Genomic DNA, 19,757 nt, shown 5'->3' on the forward strand with positions numbered 1-19,757 from the left:
GGTAAATCGATCATCACCCGGCGGCGGGTCGTTTTCTGTTTGCACCCCAAGCAAACACAGCTCCGATGATGGGTTGGCGTCACAATCCAAGCTTGCCCGAGACTTACACTCAATCCGCTTACTATCGCTTCTCCAAACCCCTCAATAATTACAGGAGATTCATCATGTCCGAAGGCGGAGGCTGGAGCACCATTGAATCCGACGAGGTATGTCAACCCCAGACACTAAAAGATACAATCGACAAGGCAGCGCGCTAACCCAATCCATCCGCAACAGGGCGTCTTCACATCCCTCATCGAGAACCTGGGTGTCAAAGATGTGCAATTCGAAGAACTCATCTCGTTAGATGCCGACACAATCCGCTCATTAAGGTACAGACGTCTCCACATCGAAGACCCAATCTCTGCAGAGGTCATCACCACCACACATCCATTTCCACTAACTCTCAAATCCACCAACACAGCCCCGTCTACGGCGTCATCTTCCTCTTCAAATGGGTCCGCGAACAACCCTCCGCAACGACAACGACATCCTCATCCTCCCAACCGGCCTCCGGAACCTACGACACCTCACCTCCACCCAGCCTCTTCTTCGCCAACCAGACCATCCAGAACGCCTGCGGCACGCAGGCCATCCTTTCCGTCATCCTCAACCACGATTCACCTTCTTCGTCCTCGACGACACCCGCCATCGCCATCGGACCCGAATTGCGCGCCTTCAAGGACTTCACCACGGGCTTCCCGCCGGACCTGCTGGGCGAGGCCCTCTCGAACAGCGAGCCCATCCGCACCGCCCACAACGCCTTCGCGCGCTCCTCGCCCTTCGTCGACGAGACCGCCCGGCCGCACCAGGACGAGGAAGGTGGGGACGTCTACCACTTCATCGCCTATACCCCGGTCAACGGCCGCTTGTATGAGCTGGACGGGCTGCAGCCGCACCCCATCTCCCACGGGGACTGTACCCCCGAGGACTTCCCTGAGAAGGTCATCGGCGTGATCCAGCAGCGCATCGCCCGGTATCCTGAAGGGGAGACGCGGTTCAATCTGATGGCCGTGTGTCGGGATCTACGGGTCCGGGCCCGGGAGTTCGGCGACGCCGAGGCGCTGGAGACCGAAGAGCGCAAGCGGAGAGCCTGGGCGTGGGAGAACACGCTCCGGAAGTCGAACTTCGTGGGCTTCATTGGTGAGGTCATGAAGGGGGTGGTGGCGATGAAGGAGCAAGAAGGTAAGTATGATGAGTGGGTCGAGGGGGCGAAGAAGGAGACGCAGAGAAAGTTGATGCGGAGGTAAAACGGCCACTTCTCTTTGCGTCATCTAGAGCAGATGGAATTTCCCCGTCTACGTACGCCTCCTTTGTGTTGAGGTCGATTTAGAGTCAGTCATGATACTCCTGGCTATGTAGGTATGATTGTGTATATGTACAGTACAAATAAAAATAACATGTGGCGGAAGAGAATTTCGCTTCGTTATTCATGTCAGCCCGGCGCCTGTCTCGATCGTAACCCTTGAGGCAAAGCCAGCTAGTACTTTATGATCCGTGCTTTGATTTTCTCAACCATAGGCATCGGTAGTTCATCCTCCTGTACAAATCCCATTGATAAGAGGTCGGACCAGAAGAACATGGCGCGGTCTTGGGCATACGCGAGATAATCAAATTCGTCCGCCTCATCGACATCCGCGTCCACAGGAGGAGTCGGGACGGCTGCATCAGTCGTTGTCTGGGCGTGTGCGCCGTTGCTATCAACGGAATGACTTTGACCGTTAGACGCCGCGACATCTGTCTTGATACCTTCCTCCATGCCAGGGACCTTGGCTTGTACAATTCCCCATGCCACCCATTGGGCGGACGTGATGACACGCCAGAGCTTCGTCTGCGTCATGAGGCCTTGGATCTTTGCCTCTACACCGTCCGCATGCGCTTTTTCAATATCAACGCGGGCAACCATGTCCATATCTGGACCGGCATCGAGACTCAACGGCGCGAGGGTGGTTGTGTTAGAAGTACCTGCCCGCATCAAAGGGGTGATTGATGGAGAGGCCTGCTCACGCAAACCTGGTCGATGACTAAGGTAGGCACTGATGAATTGACGCTGCTGTTCCACGGTTGGGTATTCCATATTGTTGCATGCCCAAGGTCTTTCCGCATCGTGATAATTGTAGCACCATTCGGACTGACGGTGCTGGTTAGTAAGAAGATGACCAAAGGCGCTTGAGTGTACTCACGAAATGGTTAGCAAATTCGAACCCTGGGGTATTCGCTGAAGCGTACTCGAAATCAATAACCACGAGTTGCTTGTGCTTGTTTTCAGGACGAAGCAGGGGCGATTCTCGGCTTGGTTCCATTCGAAGCAAGTTGCCATATTGTGTCTTGCACTGAGTCAGCATAAATTTGAGATTTTGACAAACAGTCGGCTTACATCGTTATGCGCAAAGACCAATTGCTGCTTGACAGCTTTTATTCCGCCGCAACTGGAGATTAGCCACTTTCGATAGTTGTCAACCGCCTTTCTGAAAACTGGCCAGGGAACACCGCAGACGAAGCCACGCCGACGCCATGGTTCTGAAGCAGATATGCTGGCGTTATGCTCGGAGCGGATTTCTTTGTCCAACCAATTGGTGACCTGCTCACAGCGATCAACCCATTTATCCCAGTTCTTAAAAACCATTGGGCCCCCTTCACGCTCTTCTGCTAACAATTCCACCCCGTCATGAAGTTCTCGCATCCGCTTGGCGATCTGTTTCATCGTAAGAGGATCCCGAAGCTCCTGTGGTGTCAAAGGACGCGCTTCGAAATATTCCTCGAAACGACCGTTCTGAAATGTGCCGAGCACTTTAGGACCAATGTTCTTGCGGCCTAGGCGGCGCAGAATCTGGAGCTCATTTTCTCTGTCAATCAGGTGATCCACCTGTGGACCATAGATGCGCAGCAGAAGCTTGCTGTTCCAAGTCAGAATTTGTCCTCTGTCTATGAACATGAGGTACTTACGGAGGGGGCTTTCTAGGGACCAAGGAGTAGGAGCCATCTTCGGCTTTCGGGACTGTAATGTTCTGCGGCGGGTTCACCACATACACCGCATTCGTCAAAGCACCGCTCAGTCGAATAACTTCAATGTCAACAGCAGAATCCATAGGCAGTTTTCGCCACCCCTTGAATTGCAAAGTGTGGGCAAGGCGGAGGATCTCAGTCTTGAAAGTCGTCCAAGCTTCTCTGTCATTGGCATAGCGGCTATTGGTCCCATCTTCGCTTTCGTCGTCCTCTGCACCACCGCCGCTGTAGGCTAGAGTCTTGGAGTTATCCAACACAACATCAACACTTGGAGCAGCGACATCCAGGTCGGAAAAGTCCGACTCCGAAGCTGAGCCTCTCCGTAATCCTCTAGATCGATGGCGTCGAAGCCGGCGTACGGCACCATTATCCTGTCGCGAAGCAGCGTACTGGAGTAAGATTTTTTCGAGCTTGTCGAGAGCCATTGGGATTTGGGCGCCCAAAGACGACGCTTCCTCTACTGAGTTGCCGGTGCTTTTGCTGCCTGCAACCTGACCCCCGTTTGCTGCTTCATCCGGAACGCCGGACCCTAGTGAGTAATCACAGCCGCGCTTGGATTTCTCATGTTGAAGCCATTCGCACACCTGGCTGTATAGGCTATTCTGCGAATCTTCTTCGCTGTACTTGATACTGGGATCCTTTTCGTCGCGTATGGCAGATTCGGTGAGGTTGCTGGAAGTCTGGCTACTGAGAGAGGTCGCTGGATTGATCGGAGGGCGAGCTGTCGCTTTCTTAGCCACCGGGGCCCGGTGTCGAAGAAGGCATGATTCCGAGGAAGTTGCAGAATCCGATTGACCGGGTGTCTGACGACGTCTCTGAAACGCCACGTTCAGACCCGTTCCCATAATCGGTTGAGGCCCTTGGACAATTGGTCAGAACCCATCAACATCGAGTGGCAGAACAGCGAAGCCAGTGAAAGTCGCAAAGGGAATGTTGCCGAGAATGGTCGAGAGTGTGATGGAGGTCGCAGTGGGCTATACAGAAATTCGATACAGGAACAAGGCTTCAAGAAACCTACAGCTACAGAAAAGGCGCAATCCAAAAAAGAGATGAGACAGTGGACTCAGACTCAGACCTACCATCATAGTCAGGACCAGATTCAGAAGTCTGGCCGGTGAAAGAGGGCATTATCAAGAAGAACGACCCCAAAGGAGCGGATCAATCACCGCCTGTGAGAGAAGATGTCCGATCACAGGGATGAAAGCTGGTCGAACCACGCGTCAATCTGCGGGATGCTGTCAGTTCATGTTTGAAAACTCAAAATTCTGGGGAGATCCATACTATAAAACATGTAGACCCTCAAGGGACACTGGAGCTCTGGGACGGGCCAAGAATGGAGTTTGAAGTACGGGAGAGTATCCCGGAGAATTACCTTTGGGAAGAAGTTCTAAACGGAATTGACACAATGGCGGGAAAACTGTTGAATTTGACCAGAATCGCAAAGAAAAGGGAGGGCGACCAAGTGGGGGGTGGAGCGATAAAGATACCGTTCACTTTCAGCAGTTGGCTCGAAAAGTACGGTCGGCGGATGAACTCGATGCGGGTTCCACTTGGGGGAACCACAATCACATGTGATTCAAGAAGGAAAAAAATGAGAAATGGATGAAGAGAAATGGATGAAGAGAAAGTTGAAGATGGATGGCAGCAATTGTTATGCGAAAACGGTATAAGTACTAGATAGATGGTATACAGATACCAAACAATCATCAATGATGTCGAAGGAGTGAGATTCAAAAGAAAACCAAGCGAGTGGCAAATGACGATGTGTAGCGGCTGTGGAAACGGAAAAGTGTGTGTGTGTGTGCGTGTGAGAGAGAAAGAGAGGGAGGTCAGAACCTCAGGTGACCTGCCACTTCCGCCCATCAGTACACATCAACTCGGCGGTGAATCTGTTCCACGGAGTCTCTACTACACACTGTACTTCGTCGGAGTACTGTTAGTGACCATCACTGGAATGAGTAGGCAACGCGGGAGAGTACACGACATCTGCTCAACAATTCCCCATAGATGTTGCTTGCTTAGTCTCCCTTTCTCCAGCTCGAAGCCTCCCAGGTAACAGATGGGTCGCACTCTCGGCCAGAAGCAATGGACACAGACAGGTGCCTGCTGCGTCCGGGGATAGTCTGACCGCTATGTGGACTTGTTTATAACTGTGAGGGAGTGTTCGTGATATCGTGGCTGAGACTGCCAAGATCCCGCTATCATTTCAATTTAAAGTGGGATCAGACGCTTGCAGTAGGCTCGCATGGGCCTTAGCCTTATCTGCCGTAAACCAGGAGCCGGGCACGTCAAGCCTGGCGAATACCTGATGTCGATCTGCATCTCGAAGTACTCTTCATACTCCGTACTCCAGAGTACATTGGAAGCATGGCAGTACTTGCAGTGGAAAAGTTTCGTGTACACAAACTGGAACAGGTACTGCATCGGCCATTTCAGCATTCACCGCGAGTGATCCACTCGGACTCTAGGCGGAGAATGTTGGGGAAAAGGGTCCCTAATCCGCTACCAGTTGCCCACCGGAGTCTGACCAGACACTGGCAGCCAGACCCTGTAACCTGTTGTGATTGCTCGACTCATGCACGCTGAGTAATTAGGCATCGACATTTCCAGCACCGCGTACCTCGCTCAGCCACTGGAGGGCAGATGTAGTGGGTCGCTGAGCCGCATCTCATGTCCATCCATCGGCATCGATATACGGGGATTCGTTGAACTGCCCCCAGACTTCCACTCGCCGTTCCGTTTGAGTCCGAGAAGTAAAATCGAAAGCCACGGTGGCTTGGGACGGCAGTGCCATTGTGAATGGATGCTATTCTTAACCCTTGAAGAATCTGACTGATCGGAACTGTCGGGCAACAGTTGGAACTGGGACGAAACTGGGACGGACCCTCAGGGGACTGACGATCCCCAAATTTCAGTTCATGAGTTTTGTGTACCCATCTTATGCCGCATCTGCCGGTGTTATAAATTGCTGGCCTTCGTCTCGTTTGGCATTATGCTGTTGTGCTCTACTCTCTCATAGACATACATACAGTACTTATACCCCGGGCTCATTCACTGCTACTGCATCAGTGATTCTTATCTTCAATTGACTTGCCTAAATATTCTACTAAGTATAACTTGAAACTCCTTTACTCGTTCTCGCTCTCAATCATACCAACACATATCATCTTCTCCCAAAAAAGAAAAAGTCATCATGCAACTCCGGACTCTCCTTCTGACCACTGCCCTCTTCACCACCTCCGCCCTCTCCGCGCCCGACGCTATTGATAACATTGTCTCCGACGCCGAGGGCATTGCGCAAACCGCCGTCTCCGGGGCCGAGAACGCCGCCACCTCCATCGCCAGCTCCGCCGAGACGGGCGGTGCGGCAGTCGCCTCCGACGCCCGCTCGTGGGGAGAATCGGTTGCTTCCAACGCCGAGTCCTGGGGCCAGTCGGTTGCCTCAGATGCTCGTTCCCAGGCCTCGGACGTTGCCTCGAAAGCCTCCTCGCGTTGGGATGATCTGACCACTCTCACCGGCACCAACGGCGAGGCCACGGCCACTTCGACTATCTCTGGGGGAAACACCGTGACCGTGTCTACGGCGACCGCCACCACTACCGGTACCACTTTCACCACCACCGGCACCTCGACTGGCAAAAGTGCCGATTCGACCCAGCACTCGAGCTCGGGTAGCCGCAGCAGCAGTAGCACCGCGTCGACTTCCAGCTCCGCGGGCGCAGGTGTCCAGGCTACCCCCGCTGCTGTCTTGGGTTACGGCATTGCCGGGGTCGCGGGTGTTCTGGGTGTGATGGCTGCGTTGTAAGATGCTGGGATGGCATAAGAAGGATCTTACACTTTTGCGCTTTTTTGTCTCCTTTTCTTTTCCCAGGAGATGGTTAGATGATCAAATTTCTGCTTTTTATCTCTTTTCTCTTTTCTTGGCAGGCCGTACATGATCCGTCCCATTCAACATTTCATTGTTCATACAGTACCTCTTATCTCAATGCATCGCGATCATTATCCTTCATCTGGTTCTCATACATAACAATCACTTTTATAGAACCGGTGTTTCTTTTTCCATTGGCTTTTGAGTAATACACACATGTAGTTGTCGCCTGATCCCCTCTCCAATGTAAAAGGGTCTAGAGTCGTGCCTACTGTATAGCGCCTAGGCTCATGAGTCCGCGTACTTATTCTGTCCGTCCCGGCGTCACCCATCCTACCCAATGCGGAAGGAGCAGCTCCGAGCTGAGCTGAGCCCAGGAGCGAACTCTTACCGTCCCGCCCCTTGGCCGCCTCTTGCAGCTTCCTCTTCAGAGCAACATCATGTGACCGTGCTGAGAGTATAAACCCCCCCTCGAATGCGAATCTTCTCGGCGAGACGGCGAATTCGTGACGATGTCCGCGGCTCCCACCCTTCGGTGTGTAAACTTATCGAGATATGTAGATGCTCGCACATTGCCTTTGCTGGTATGCGCTGGGAGGCATTGTGGCCTGTGATATGAGGGTGAGGAGTAGGGAACGATGCAGATGATGTCCCGGTCATGGATCGCGGTATAGCGTCCTCTTGTGTAACGTTCGTAGCACCCCGAGTCTAGGTTCGGGATTTCAAGCACCACTATCATCCAGTTGTAAGGATAGATGTGTTTAGATGGCCAGGGAGTTCTTGATTGCGCGCTGCTGTTGGAAGTCACACTTCCAGTTCCTAGCACCGGATTGGTCTATCTGCGAAAATTGTACAGTATAACGTATCAATGTACCTAGGTAGTCAATGTAGTCGCAAGCTAACTACTAAGCCTAGTTATGTTGTAAGTGGAATACCGAAGCGCGACACACCAAAAAGACACTGCATACCATCGAAGTACTAGTATACATACAATTCATCAAGAAACAAGAAGAATTAACAATACATCCTGTTATCGAATCTCTGATCTCTTCACGCATCCAATTCGATCAAACTTCCGCCGTGTGGGAGGAAGTCGCATGCCCATCCCCGACATGGGGGAGATGCGCAACACCGGCTTTCTCTGCCGTCGATCCGCGGCGATCGTAGGGGGTCAACTCCTCAAACTGGAACTTGGAGCTCTTCCACGGCGGCACCTTCATCACATACATCGTGTCAATCTCCTCCAAGGTCCGTCCGCGACCCTCAATCACCGTAAAGTAGACCATTCCCGCTGCCAAAAACAGACAGCCGGCAAAGACGTACCCGAAGCGGAAGTCGATCGCACTGGTGATGAAGGGCGTGAAGAAGGCCAGCAAAAAGTTCCAAAGCCAATTGGAGGCGGTGGCTAGCGACATGGCCCGCGCACGGTACTCTGACGGATATAATTCCGCGATAATCGTCCAGACCATGGGGCCCCACGTGGAAGCGAATCCCAAGATGAACAGACAGGCAAACACAACCATGACCACCCCGGCGGTGTGTGTACTTGCTGGATCCTGCTGATTCAGCGAGAAGTGACCCACCGAAGCGAACACCATGAAGCAGACAAACATCCAGAGTGCACCCGCAATCAACGACCGCCGCCGGCCATAATTCTCGATCAGATACAGACCCAGAAACGTGGTCCCGAAATTCACCCCGCCCAGAATCATTTGAGTGACGTAACTGTTACTGATCCCAGCTCCACGGAAAATAGTGGTTCCGTAGTAGAAGAAGTAATTGGCGCCCGTCAACTGTTGAAGTGCCTGGAGAGCCACCCCCACCGCGACCCGGTACTTCATGCGCGGGCCTCTGAAGAGTTGGATCCAGCTCACTTTCCCGCGCATCATCTCTTCGTCGTACTTCTGCTTTATCTCTTCGAGTTCTTCCTTCAGTCGGCGGTGGTTGCGGGGGATGCCGTACATCTTAGAGATGGTGTCGGTCGCCCGCTCAACTTTCCCATGTCGGTAATCATACCGTACGGTCTCGGGGAACATGGCTATTCCTACGCCAAGGACGATGGCCCAGAAGTAAGTGATTCCCATGGGGATACGCCATGAGCTGGTGTTGTGATGGTCTTCAGTACCGAAGTTGATGCAGTTGGCGACGAAGATTCCCAAGGTGATGAAAAGTTGGTAGGTGCTGTTTGCGATATCAGTTCAAAATCTGATTTACTAGTATCAAAGGTCGAAATATACCTGACCAATGAGCCCCGAATGTGTCTGGGTCCTGTCTCAGCTTGGTACATCGGTACAAGCAATGACAAAGCCCCAACTCCAAGGCCCGCCACCCAACGACCCATGGCCACTTGGTACCACTTCCCTGTTGGGGAGCTGATCTGGACCGTGACCCCTACGCACACCATTGCAGACCATGCGCTGATAGACCATTTGCGACCAATTCGATCCGCAATGGGAGCTGCAATGAGAGCGCCGATCAAAGTGCCAATAGACAGCTATATGGAAATCCAACACATCAGACTTAGGGAGCAAGACAGGGGGGCAAGGAGACTGAGCTCTTACCAATGCCACAATAAGACCCGAGCGGACATTGCTGAAGTAATATGTACCATTGGAATGCCGTTCGCCAAATCGTTGGAGGAAGTTCGGCATTGCCAAGAAGCCTGAGATCTGACCCGTGTCGTACCCGAACAGAAAACCTCCCATGGATACGAAGACGCCCATGAGGAAGGATCGCCATGTGAGGAGCGGAATCGGCGTGTCAACCAGGTCCTCTTCCTTGGCTTCCTGGATAGGAGCAGTGGAATGCGTTCTATCCGCCGAGGCTTGGGGATCATCGGCAGGATAGGTATCGGGCCTAGCTCCAGGTCGCCTGAACTTGGAGAAGACCATTGTTGGCTATGTGCTGTAGCTATTGTGAACTATATCAGAATTCGATGATACAGATCGGTGGCATCCTTCAGCCGAGCTGTAACCGGCCTAGCCATGCTGTTATATAGATCTCAGCTTTACGAAAGCCCTGCAAGATGGGACATGGTGATGATAATAATGATGATGAATCATGATGTCACGGATGTCCGTGTTCCTTTTCTTTTTTCTTCTTCTACCAAATGTACTTGTCAACGACGATTTGCTTTCCCTCAAGGCTGGCTCGTTTCGAGTCCTTAATCGAGACCGGGGTCTTTCCCCGGAGTGAGAGACCATGTCAGCTGTTCACGTGTGGGAAAGGGTGTCGGCCGGGGTCATCCATGGCTCGGCGAAAGAAGAACGCAGCCGCTGAGTGGCTCTGGCGGCCGGATGTAACTCCGTTGGGCAACAATCCCGTGGATTGAGTTTTGAATCCGCTGCAACCCCAGACTCGGAGACAGTCTACGCGTTCATCATGTCGGCCGGCTGGGATCTGGGGTAAAGTCTAATATTATGTCATTTACCCAGAGGGGCAGTCCCCAAGACCAATATGACAGGTTGCTTTGCGCCCCATGCATCAGGTGGCTTGACCGATCCCTCCCGGTTTTCCATGGTACGAGATTGCCGTTTGGCACGACTGCCGCTCTGAGCAGGAGGTCGCGGAGCATGGATCATGACTCCTTGCGATTCCATTGAACACTCGGCGATCCCGAAAAGCCGTTTCGAGGCAGTGAGCCGGGGGGTCTGTGGCAAGGGTCGTGGATGGAGACAAACAGCCGCTGCTCAGGTAAATGCAAGCGAGGAAGGGGGATGGATCTAGCTTTATGGATAATGGTCATGTTGTATGCGTCCATGAATCTCCTTATTGCAAGAAGGGTCGCACCTATCTCGGTTGAACAAGATCGGGCTCGCTCCCAACGAGGCCGCGCAGCATCAGGCCGCTGATTGCATCTCGAAAGTTCTAGTCGAAGGTGGCCATTATCAAAATTGCCCAAGTCTATAGTTCGGGAATAGATAGACAAAACCTGCCTTGGATTCTACTTCCGCATGGCCATCTCCTACTTCTCTGCTATCACTCATTCTGCTCAAGCAACCAGAAAACTGATCAATTGACTGCAACTAGAAGTCATTGCATGCAACAAGACAACAATCGAGCTTTGCAAAATCAGGAACCGGTATCCCCGCACAGCCATCCTGTGCATGTCTCCGAAACGGGACAAGCAACGAAGCAATACTGGCTCATTGCAACACCTCAGCTCGCTTATAACCCCACAACAATCATAAAGTGCATGATGCACCTCCTTGTCATGCAGAAAAAGCCCACAACCAATGGTCACCAATGCGAATTCCGGCCAGGCTGGGTTCTCGATCCTCCTCCATTTAGGCAGCCTCTGCCTTACCGCACGCCCGATCCTTCTTTTTCAATTCAACATCGCACACTTCAACAGTCCCGATTTGAGGGCGCCCATTCTGTCCAAAGTCTCACTCGCGCTCGACCAACCAGCCTCGATTTAATACCGGCGTTGTCCTTGTTGTCCTTGTTGCTGCTGTTCCACTCTGGCTTGCTCAACTTTTCTTCCAAACTCCGTGGTGGAGACGTCGTTTCTAGCATGTACCATCCCTCCGGTTGCCTAAGTGTATCGATCATTATTAGTACTCATAATGTTCTCTCCACGGGTGACTTTCAAGAAAGCCAAAAAGAAAAAAAAAACATAGTACCTGTTCCATGCCTAAAGCCGCCGCACCTGCCTCCATGGCTGGAGCCGCCGTCGTCATGGTGAGGAAGACAGACAAGAGATAGACGGGCTTCATGTTGACGATGTATGCGGACCTCGGAAGTAAGTCGATTGGGATTGGCAGGTAAGAACAGGTTTATATAGTGTTTTGATATCCCTGAGCAGAGGTAGATGGGATCTAAGGATTTTGTTTTCGAGTTGGATGAGGAGATAGTTAGTAGACGACTGTAGCTACGGATATTATATCCTTTGAAGCAAACTAACATAGCCCCTCATCTCGTTTCCCCCTGGCTCAATTAGAAGCGGTTCGCAGAGGTGCGTCTGTCAATCCAAAAATAAGTTTCCGGGGAAGGGAAAGACTATTGACAATTATTTGATATGTCTACTCGATAGTTTTTTTCCCCTACTACTTTCTTAGCCTTCGCTTAGGATAAGATTAGTCATTTGGAGGTGTTGGATGTCTTGTCTACCGGTCCGAGCACAAAGTACGGAGTATGATGATTTGATCTGGTACATCGACTGGTGGGGGGGCAAGTGTATCTTGCAATGAGACGGATCACATACCTCAAGTTGAAGCTGGAAGAGTTCGATTCGAGAATTCCGCGGTGCACGCGTACATAAGCGAGGTAGTACTATCATTGGGAGAGTGCGCCTCTGATGTGACCAGTCATACACTTGAATGTATTTCATGCATCGATGCAGCATGCAGCGTACCAGAAAAGGGTGGCAGCGCCAGATACCACAAGAAGTTGGGCGGGTCCGCTACGGTACCTGGACTGACTATCTCCGAGGAAGTCCTTGAGACCTTGGCACTTCCCATGCTTTACTCTCGTTATCAGGTTCGTTCTGGCGGCAGTGGCCGAGCAAGCCACATTCACTATAGAGTTGGTTAGAACGCGGCTGACGCCACGATCTCTGTCACCATCAGCGTACACATCGCAGCAGCGAAGTCAGCAGCTGACTGGCTCCCTGTTACTTTCATGGTCTATCATTCAGTGGTATGCCTGTGTCGACCGTCTTCCAGACACGGAGTCCTTTCGCCTTCTTGGCTCCGAAAGCGCTCGGGACCACGGAAGTTGACTTCCGACACCTCCTGACAGAGAATGGTTCTCCAACCACCTGTCAACCTTCATCGAAATATGGTCGATCGCAATGCACCAGGACTTCCAGAAGTCCATCCGTTCGGTCGAATTTAGGCCCCCGGGCCCACCCAGAAGCTTACTGACATGTGGACTGTAATGCTGTATGCTCCTTCAATTTGGTACCCTGGTTGGTGACAAGTCTTCGACCTAATCCCAAATAAAAACAGCCCGGTCCGTTCCGGGACGAACACTTGCCGCTTCAATGCTAGACTGATTCGCACCACTAGATATGAGGTTGGATCGACCGTGTGCGAGCTTCCTAATGCATGTTATGGTTGATAGGTGGTTGCCTGATCGGAGTCCTGGCAGTGCAGGCACCAGAATAGATAGTTGGTGGTGATTCCTCTTACCGAAGGTTACAGGTACACTAAGTCCTTGCTTCTTCCTAAAGTACCTTGGGATGTACGGAGTATAGCCGACTGTGATCGTCCGGTGTTGCAGGAGTCTAGTTGTTCCCAGGTCCCGCGCACAGACTTCTGCTGTCATGTTCACTCGGGGCGCTACTTAGTGGATACACACAAAAAAACAACCAATATAACGGGCCAGATCGGGCATCGAACGCCACGGCTTGAGGCAGGTACCAGGAACGGGGAGAAGTGGATACGGCTAACTATCGAATGCGCGTTGACCTAATTTACTGGCTGATTCGCTCATGTATGGTACTTGTTGATCAATTGTATCCAATTGGATTGACCCCTGTCTGGCTCGAAGTGACGGCCTTTGGACTAACATATACTGTGCTCTGTCAATCCAGGAACGCCATTTACACAAAACGCAAGAACAGATCCGAATCATACTTCCCTCCCCCATGGACCAGACGTGTTCCTTAGTTCTCGTCATCCGGCGCTGTCGGTCGCATAAAGTCCACCCCCGTGCTCTGGGCTTTGCGGAACGTCTCGAAGGAGTCCCGCGTGTGCAACATGGACGAGTATGATGCCACAACATACAGGGGGGGGCACATCCTTGATCCGCTCCGGATGAACGCGCTTGTTTTGCCAGTAATCGTCGTAGAATGTGCGTTTGCGGAGCATGACGGGCATGTTCTCCGCCGCCCCGTGGCATGCACAGCCCGTCAGTGATCTCATTGAGTGGAATTCTCATTGTGTGGTCGGCCACTCCGCAGAACCAGGTCGCGGTAGAGGTCCGTAAAGCCTTCCCAAGGCGCCAGAGCCTTGAGGGCAGGGTGCGAGAGGGCGTGAGGGCGAAGGTGACCTGAGCGACGGACAGCCAGGAGTTTACCTGCCATGCCGACCGAGCCGGAACACCACGGCTGCCTTGTGAACCAACTCGATTATGTCGTAAATATCTTCTGCCTCGTGCTGGCCCCAGAAGGAGATGTTGCTCTCTGAGTCGCCGCCAGCGCGAGCATCAACGTTGACAATGGCATAGCCGTGCAGTGTCCATTCTGCAGGATCGGGGGCCTCGAAGTTTTCGTAGCCCAAAGTGCGGTTTTTCTCTAGACCGACCCGGAACGGAGCCATGCTGTCGTAGCTCTGGGGTCCTGTGCCGGTCTTGCCATAGGGGCTCTGCTCCAGAACGAAGAACAACATTCGATTATTGAGGTTGTCACGCGAAAGCGATGGCCCACGATGAAAATGGGATGCGGGAAACATGGATCGCACGGCTCAGGCACAAGGCTGGTTCCCCATCGCGCTCAAGCTCTACATATACAAAAAGATTCACAAATGCTGTACAGGCTCTTAACTTACGTGAAGCAAAGAACGTCGTATGAAACTCGAGAATCAGTCACATTACCCTTACTCCAGAGCACTATACAATAGAGAATCAGTCCTCTATATACACCGGGCTTCAAGTCAACAGTACTTGTAAACAATAATCAAAAACAGAAGCAAAGTGAAAAGCAACCGTCTAAACGCCGCACGACCCGAGACCCAATGTATGCACCATGGACGAAAACAAAGGAAAGTGGTGTCACAATATTAGTATGATGAGATGCGCTTTCAAGATTCACAACGGAAAGAAAAGTCTAATGATTAGTAGGCATTACCGCCAATTCATACTCCACTGGCACCTCTGGCCACGCATCGACACCGTCCATGATGGCCATTGCCAGCCCACCACTGTGGTGCATCTGAATATGGCAGTGCATGAAGAAGGGGCCGGGGTTGTTGACGTGGTATCGAAGCGCCATCCAGCTGGGAGCGCCCAGGGACGGTGGGGTCTGGAACGTGTCTCGCATCTGAGGCGTTTCCAGGTTGAAGCTGCTTGGAATATATTTCATTGCCTCCTCAACCGAGGAGTAGGTCCAGGCCGAGTTGCCCTGTCCGATCACATAGAACTTGTTCGAGTGCTTGTGAATGGGATGCTGAGGCTGACCGGAAGTGGTGACATTGATGATCAGGTCCACCCAGGTATCGTTCAAGGTGGAAATCATGTTCTTGGTGGGGATCGAACTAGGATCGAACAAAGCAGGGAATTCGACCTCCTCAAGTTCCATCGGATACGAATCATTGCCCAGCTTCCAGCCATACGAGGTCGACGTCTGAGCAATGTTGAGAACGAACGTCTTATTGGCATAAGAAGCGGGGGCCTCGCGAGGGAAGGGGACCAGAGTGTTGTCGTCCAGAATGGTCACGCCTCGAGTAGCAGCAGTGCCGAGCTCATTGATGTATTGCCCCGAGGTGGTGGTGCTTGAGCCAGGCTTGCCGCTGCTCGTGGTGGGCACACCTCTTTGAGGAGTACTAGTGCCACTGGAACTACCGTTCCCTTTGTTAGTGTAGCTCAATGTTGCTGTACCATTGATGATCTGGTTGGCGTATTTATTGGCCGCGCGAATAGTGTATGAGGCGGCGGGTTGGTCCAGTTTTAACATGACCGAATACCTCGACCCAGCAGGGATGTTGATAGCTTGGACCGTAGAGGGTTCAACGTAGCGGCCATCGACCGCATAAATGGTCATCGGATGACTGTCGATGGAAAAGACCAACGAGGAACTGCCAGCCATACTCAGTACATCATAACTGACATACTTCTTGGCAGGATCGACATTGAACACTGCGTCCGGGCCCTGAGCGGGCACACATCCCTCATAGTAGCCCGTGGGGATTTTGCTGAGGTCAAAATCGTATCGGGAGTAACGTGTGGCAGTTGGCGGCATACATCTGTTTCCAGGCATGAATTAACACCATCCAACATACATAGAACTTCTTTTAGCACTCACCCCATATCACTCATACTCACACCGCCTAGAGCTTGGCTTTCTCCTGATCTTGTGAGATCATCGATATGGTCTTGACCGGGGCAAATGACAGAGCCCTTGCCGTTGAACAAGATGGAACTAGCGCAGTAGCTTGAGAATCCGGACTCTTCTTGAATCTGCAGGATCTCTTCCGAAGTGAACAACCGCCAATCAGATACGATTAGGGGCTGCGTCTTCTTTTCAGCATTCAGCAGCGCCTGCAGCTCGGTCTGATCATCGGTCATCAAGCTGAAAGGCCTCTCCACTGAATTTGCGGGCTCCACATAGATTGCGCCATAGAGACCATCATCAAGCTGAGCTCTCATATGCGAATGGTATATGTAAGTTCCGTAGGCATCTGCCTTCCACTTGTATAGAAAAGCATCACCTGGTTGGATGGGAGCTTGAGAGATTCCGGGGACACCGTCCGACCATGGAGTACCTTGTTGCACGATACCTAGAATACTAGTGTTAGTATCGCACATACCCAGGCAGGTGGGTTCTTGGGTAGACCTACCATGGAAGTGGATGGCCGTTTCAAATGGCATTGAGTTGTTCACCAGAAACTCAACATCATCACCCTGCTTGACTCGCAATGTGGGGCCAGGGATCTGGCCGTTGCTCCAGATTGCTTTGCGTGTATTTCCAGCTACTTTTCCATCCTCCCATGTTAGATCGACATTGAATTTCACAGTCTTGCAAGCAGCCAATTCAAGGAGGCCCATGATGGCTGCCAATGCAAGCCCAGAGTGTGTGAACTTCATGATTGAAGCAAGACAAAAGCTATTCAAAAGATCTAGACACAATGGGAAGTGCTCAAATCAAGATGCTGGGTCGAGGTATTCGGGGGGCCCGTAAGCTGGGGCCGGTTTGTCGAAAAGGTTGTCGTTGGTTGTACTGTTTTTTTTTTCAATCCACCTTAGACTAGGACAGCGTATACTTATATTATCCAAGATCAAGTCTAGAAATGTGCTCACTTACGTCGTACTAGCTGAACCCGAGCATCGGAATGTGCAGAATCCCCAAAAATATCTGGCTCGACCCTCCATGGCATCAGATTAGGTCCGGGATTATAGGAACGGAAATATCGATGAACACATTAATACAAAGCCTTACTGCTTTCAGGCTCATAGTTTTGTTCTTTGTTCTGTCCGGTCTGGAAAATGAACCTCTGAAGTGTTAGATGCATGAGCATACTTCGTATGCCCTCTAATGTCTGGACTCGGTCAATGATGATGACTGCTCCGGGTATACGAAACTGTTTTCTATTGCCGAGAGAAGTAATCTTCCGGGTTCGAGCTCCTAGATCGATGAATCGGGGAATGATCGACCGCAGTATGCTCTTTATGCTGCTCTCATGTGGGCATAGATCTGTCGGATGCAGAGAATCCATGTGTTCAGGGCTTGTCTTGGCAGGGATCGACAGGGCAGCGGACCCACGCATGCGGAATGGGGAGGAAAACAAACATCCTAAAGGATCCAGAGATGCTGTCATCGCCCGGTTGCGAGGGAATGATGCTTGGTTAAATCCAGAGTGCCAACTTTAAGGTTGCATGGAGATACTTAGGGTTGGAGGCTGCCGAGTATCCTGCTTGCTGGCCAACTAGTTTCCCTGGTCCTATTCTAGCGGCCCGTCGTTGCACCCGCACTCGCGCCATGGGAAATGGTTGTCATATGCGAAGTGAGCACGTAAGTCAGAAACTTTGAGGATTCGCGATAGCTCTTACTTATTGATTCATTTAATCCGTTGACAGAAATCGCTTGATAGAAGACAGCAAGATATTTCAAGTCCTTGAACGCAATCGGATAACAACACCACACCAAGCTTGGCGGCCGGGACCGGGGTTCCCAAGGGGCGGGAAGGCTCTATCGGGAAATGTTCACATTCCTGGCTTCAATCTACAGCTCGCTTTCTTTGTTTGTTTGGGGCATAGCAACTAGTTGGAGACTATCGCGAGAGCAACCATGTGTCTTTCTCGAATGTCCAGCCCAATGTTGTTGTTCCCATAATTCAAGCTATCTTGTTTGGGTAATATGTTTGACAGCCATGATCGATGCCTGGACGCTCAGGCAGGACAGTGTACCGCATCAGGTTCTTCTCCTCTCATCATACTCTGGATAAGGATGACTCCACTTCAGCGGAGTCGCAGATGGCAAGTGTCTCGATGATAGAGTCGGGATTGGCTGACAATGACAACCTGTAAGCGACTAGTGCTGCATCAGCGGGATATCCCCCAATTCTCAATTATCAAAAGAGCTGTGAAATAGCAATGCCATCCATGAATAACGGCGATATCTTTCCCTCGCTTGGAGTCTGTACAGTTCTGCCCATCGAAGCTCATCATTGTAAGTGTCTGCTCTCAATGGAGCAATCTAAAACTTCAGTGACATCTAACCGTGCGGTGAAAAAAGTATGGTACTTTGGCAGACAAATGGGGACGCAAGTTGTCTATGCTGGTGGGATACTCATTCTTTGGACTGGGTTGTCTTATTAGGTAGATTTTTACCTTGTAGCATATCGCTTGAAAGGTGATGTCAAAGCTCTAACTAGTAAGGCAGTTCAATCAGCCCTACCATGACTGGGCTGGTAATAGGCAGAATCACGGCGAGATGTCCCATGTTTACTTTGGGTTGGTGATCTTCGGCACTCGCCGCGATCTTTTTTGTCTGCAACCAAAGCCTGTGGGCGACTAGACCGCTGGTATCTTTGAGACTAGTGACTCAAGGCATTGGACAGTATTGGCTGTTTGGGAATAATCATCTTCAGTGGGAGGACTGGACTGAGTACTGTGCCCGACAAGCGTCTTTGAAACACCCCGATGCTAACATTACACAGCTCGTTGCTACGATAACCCAGTACTTGACCCAGATGAAGCGGTATCCGGAGACAACGGGTTCGATCTAGCTTGTGTTCTGCACCATGGGACTGGCAACAGGTTCAATAGCATCCGGCCTCGCAATCAAGCGGTACGTACTGAGGCCTTGCCATCAATGTGCGCCATCTGTGCCTGACTCAGATGGAACAAAACGGTACAAGAAGCGCAGTGTCGATTCAACTGCGATAAGCATAATATCATCTGTTCTCTTTTCTCTCTCTTGGCACTTTGACCTTCCGGTGCTGGAATCCTTGTTGGTGGTCCGGTGAGTACACCCATTTGGATTACCATCTCTGGCGACTTCATCAGCATGTCTAGCCGAGCACCCGCAGAGGACCTCGCGTCTTCCATTGGAGCATATTATCTCAGTCAGCAGTTGAGTTCGATCATGGGCGGAGCTATTGAACCCTTGATTGTGAGGACCGGATTCATGCACGACATTGGCGGGCGGCTGGACAAGCCAATCGAGATTGAGGTAATCAAAGGGTCGCATGTTGTCTTATTTAAAGGTTATTGTGTGGAGAAGAATTCAGCTCACTCGTAATGTGCTTCGTGATGCCAAGTATGGCAATACTCTACCGGAAGATATCCAGAACGTAGTTCGCTCCTCTCTGCGCTGCGGTTTTCAATTCGTTCCAGGTAAGTGACTAACCTCTATTACCTTAAGTTACAACAACACCGATCGGCAGTACTTTCAGCGATTGCTGTTGTGTTTAATGTGCCTATCCTGGTGTTCATGCGCGAAGGACCAGTTGAGTGGCCAAGATCTTGCTGGAGATGGCGTTTCGCAAGACGCTGTTGCCAGACATTTGTAGTTGACGTCAAGGATTGAGTCGTTTTCCTTCGTCAGTCTCGAGTCTTTGGGGAGTGGTTGAAAGGAGGTATGTATGCATGTGGAAGAAACCAGAATCGTAGTGATTCAGAATTACCTACAGAGTAGGCCCAGACAAGTGAGAATAAAGGTCACATGCAAGAAAGGTATGAG

At 51.4% G+C, this 19,757-nt stretch overlaps 9 protein-coding genes across 9 annotated transcripts; 3 read left to right on the forward strand and 6 right to left on the reverse strand.

Annotated features, from left to right (window-relative positions):
* Positions 1-120: 120 nt before the first annotated feature.
* Positions 121-1,451, forward strand: BP01DRAFT_323396 (putative 26S proteasome-associated ubiquitin C-terminal hydrolase). Its single transcript, XM_025572793.1, has 3 exons — positions 121-206; positions 277-371; positions 464-1,451. The coding sequence occupies exons 1-3, from the start codon at positions 165-167 to the stop codon at positions 1,287-1,289; spliced, it is 963 nt and encodes a 320-aa protein (XP_025429321.1). The 5' UTR covers positions 121-164; the 3' UTR covers positions 1,290-1,451.
* Positions 1,452-1,519: 68 nt separating this feature from the next.
* On the reverse strand, positions 1,520-3,890 carry BP01DRAFT_384541 (putative choline kinase; the record flags this gene model as incomplete). Its single annotated transcript, XM_025577517.1, has 4 exons — positions 1,520-2,170; positions 2,223-2,366; positions 2,417-2,936; positions 2,986-3,890. 4 exons carry the CDS (start codon positions 3,888-3,890, stop codon positions 1,520-1,522), a joined length of 2,220 nt encoding a protein of 739 aa, XP_025429322.1.
* Positions 3,891-6,238: 2,348 nt separating this feature from the next.
* Positions 6,239-7,118, forward strand: BP01DRAFT_367381 (putative GPI anchored protein; the record flags this gene model as incomplete). Its single annotated transcript, XM_025576453.1, has 2 exons — positions 6,239-6,846; positions 7,088-7,118. The coding sequence occupies 2 exons, from the start codon at positions 6,239-6,241 to the stop codon at positions 7,116-7,118; spliced, it is 639 nt and encodes a 212-aa protein (XP_025429323.1).
* A 737-nt stretch (positions 7,119-7,855) lies between these two features.
* Positions 7,856-10,041, reverse strand: BP01DRAFT_358600 (sugar porter family MFS transporter). The gene is made up of 3 exons (XM_025575474.1): positions 9,475-10,041; positions 9,151-9,407; positions 7,856-9,094 (listed from the first exon to the last, which is right to left on the reverse strand). The coding sequence occupies exons 1-3, from the start codon at positions 9,802-9,804 to the stop codon at positions 7,981-7,983; spliced, it is 1,701 nt and encodes a 566-aa protein (XP_025429324.1). The 5' UTR covers positions 9,805-10,041; the 3' UTR covers positions 7,856-7,980.
* A 1,289-nt stretch (positions 10,042-11,330) lies between these two features.
* On the reverse strand, positions 11,331-11,631 carry BP01DRAFT_384544 (uncharacterized protein; the record flags this gene model as incomplete). Its single annotated transcript, XM_025577518.1, has 2 exons — positions 11,331-11,450; positions 11,539-11,631. The coding sequence occupies 2 exons, from the start codon at positions 11,629-11,631 to the stop codon at positions 11,331-11,333; spliced, it is 213 nt and encodes a 70-aa protein (XP_025429325.1).
* Positions 11,632-13,523: 1,892 nt separating this feature from the next.
* Positions 13,524-13,737, reverse strand: BP01DRAFT_384545 (uncharacterized protein; the record flags this gene model as incomplete). The annotated part of the gene is made up of 2 exons (XM_025577519.1): positions 13,524-13,592; positions 13,645-13,737. The coding sequence occupies 2 exons, from the start codon at positions 13,735-13,737 to the stop codon at positions 13,524-13,526; spliced, it is 162 nt and encodes a 53-aa protein (XP_025429326.1).
* Positions 13,738-13,778: 41 nt separating this feature from the next.
* Positions 13,779-14,428, reverse strand: BP01DRAFT_424893 (uncharacterized protein; the record flags this gene model as incomplete). The annotated part of the gene is made up of 2 exons (XM_025579723.1): positions 13,950-14,428; positions 13,779-13,909 (listed from the first exon to the last, which is right to left on the reverse strand). Exons 1-2 carry the CDS (start codon positions 14,308-14,310, stop codon positions 13,779-13,781), a joined length of 492 nt encoding a protein of 163 aa, XP_025429327.1. The 5' UTR covers positions 14,311-14,428.
* A 29-nt stretch (positions 14,429-14,457) lies between these two features.
* BP01DRAFT_402725 (uncharacterized protein) lies at positions 14,458-16,660 on the reverse strand (the record flags this gene model as incomplete). The annotated part of the gene is made up of 4 exons (XM_025578657.1): positions 14,458-15,385; positions 15,419-15,819; positions 15,879-16,353; positions 16,414-16,660. The coding sequence occupies 4 exons, from the start codon at positions 16,658-16,660 to the stop codon at positions 14,685-14,687; spliced, it is 1,824 nt and encodes a 607-aa protein (XP_025429328.1). The 3' UTR covers positions 14,458-14,684.
* A 2,422-nt stretch (positions 16,661-19,082) lies between these two features.
* BP01DRAFT_367385 (uncharacterized protein) lies at positions 19,083-19,604 on the forward strand (the record flags this gene model as incomplete). Its single annotated transcript, XM_025576454.1, has 3 exons — positions 19,083-19,247; positions 19,282-19,411; positions 19,462-19,604. The coding sequence occupies 3 exons, from the start codon at positions 19,083-19,085 to the stop codon at positions 19,602-19,604; spliced, it is 438 nt and encodes a 145-aa protein (XP_025429329.1).
* Between the last annotated feature and the right edge of the window lie 153 nt (positions 19,605-19,757).

The sequence above is a fragment of the Aspergillus saccharolyticus genome, assembly GCF_003184585.1.
Source record: "Aspergillus saccharolyticus JOP 1030-1 unplaced genomic scaffold BP01scaffold_27, whole genome shotgun sequence".
Classification (NCBI taxonomy): Eukaryota; Fungi; Ascomycota; class Eurotiomycetes; order Eurotiales; family Aspergillaceae; genus Aspergillus; species Aspergillus saccharolyticus.

What these genes read in the sequence shown, in the direction of transcription:
- BP01DRAFT_358600 (XM_025575474.1), bottom strand. Translation starts at nt 9,804, where the DNA reads ATGGTCTTCTCCAAGTTCAGGCGACCTGGAGCTAGGCCCGATACCTAT. An exon ending in CGGGTCTTATTGTGGCATTG is followed by an intron (nt 9,408 to 9,474) that starts GTAAGAGCTCAG and finishes ATTTCCATATAG; the next exon opens with CTGTCTATTGGCACTTTGAT. An exon ending in ATTCGGGGCTCATTGGTCAG is followed by an intron (nt 9,095 to 9,150) that starts GTATATTTCGAC and finishes TATCGCAAACAG; the next exon opens with CACCTACCAACTTTTCATCA.
- BP01DRAFT_323396 (XM_025572793.1), top strand. Translation starts at nt 165, where the DNA reads ATGTCCGAAGGCGGAGGCTGGAGCACCATTGAATCCGACGAG. An exon ending in GCACCATTGAATCCGACGAG is followed by an intron (nt 207 to 276) that starts GTATGTCAACCC and finishes CATCCGCAACAG; the next exon opens with GGCGTCTTCACATCCCTCAT. An exon ending in GACACAATCCGCTCATTAAG is followed by an intron (nt 372 to 463) that starts GTACAGACGTCT and finishes CCACCAACACAG; the next exon opens with CCCCGTCTACGGCGTCATCT.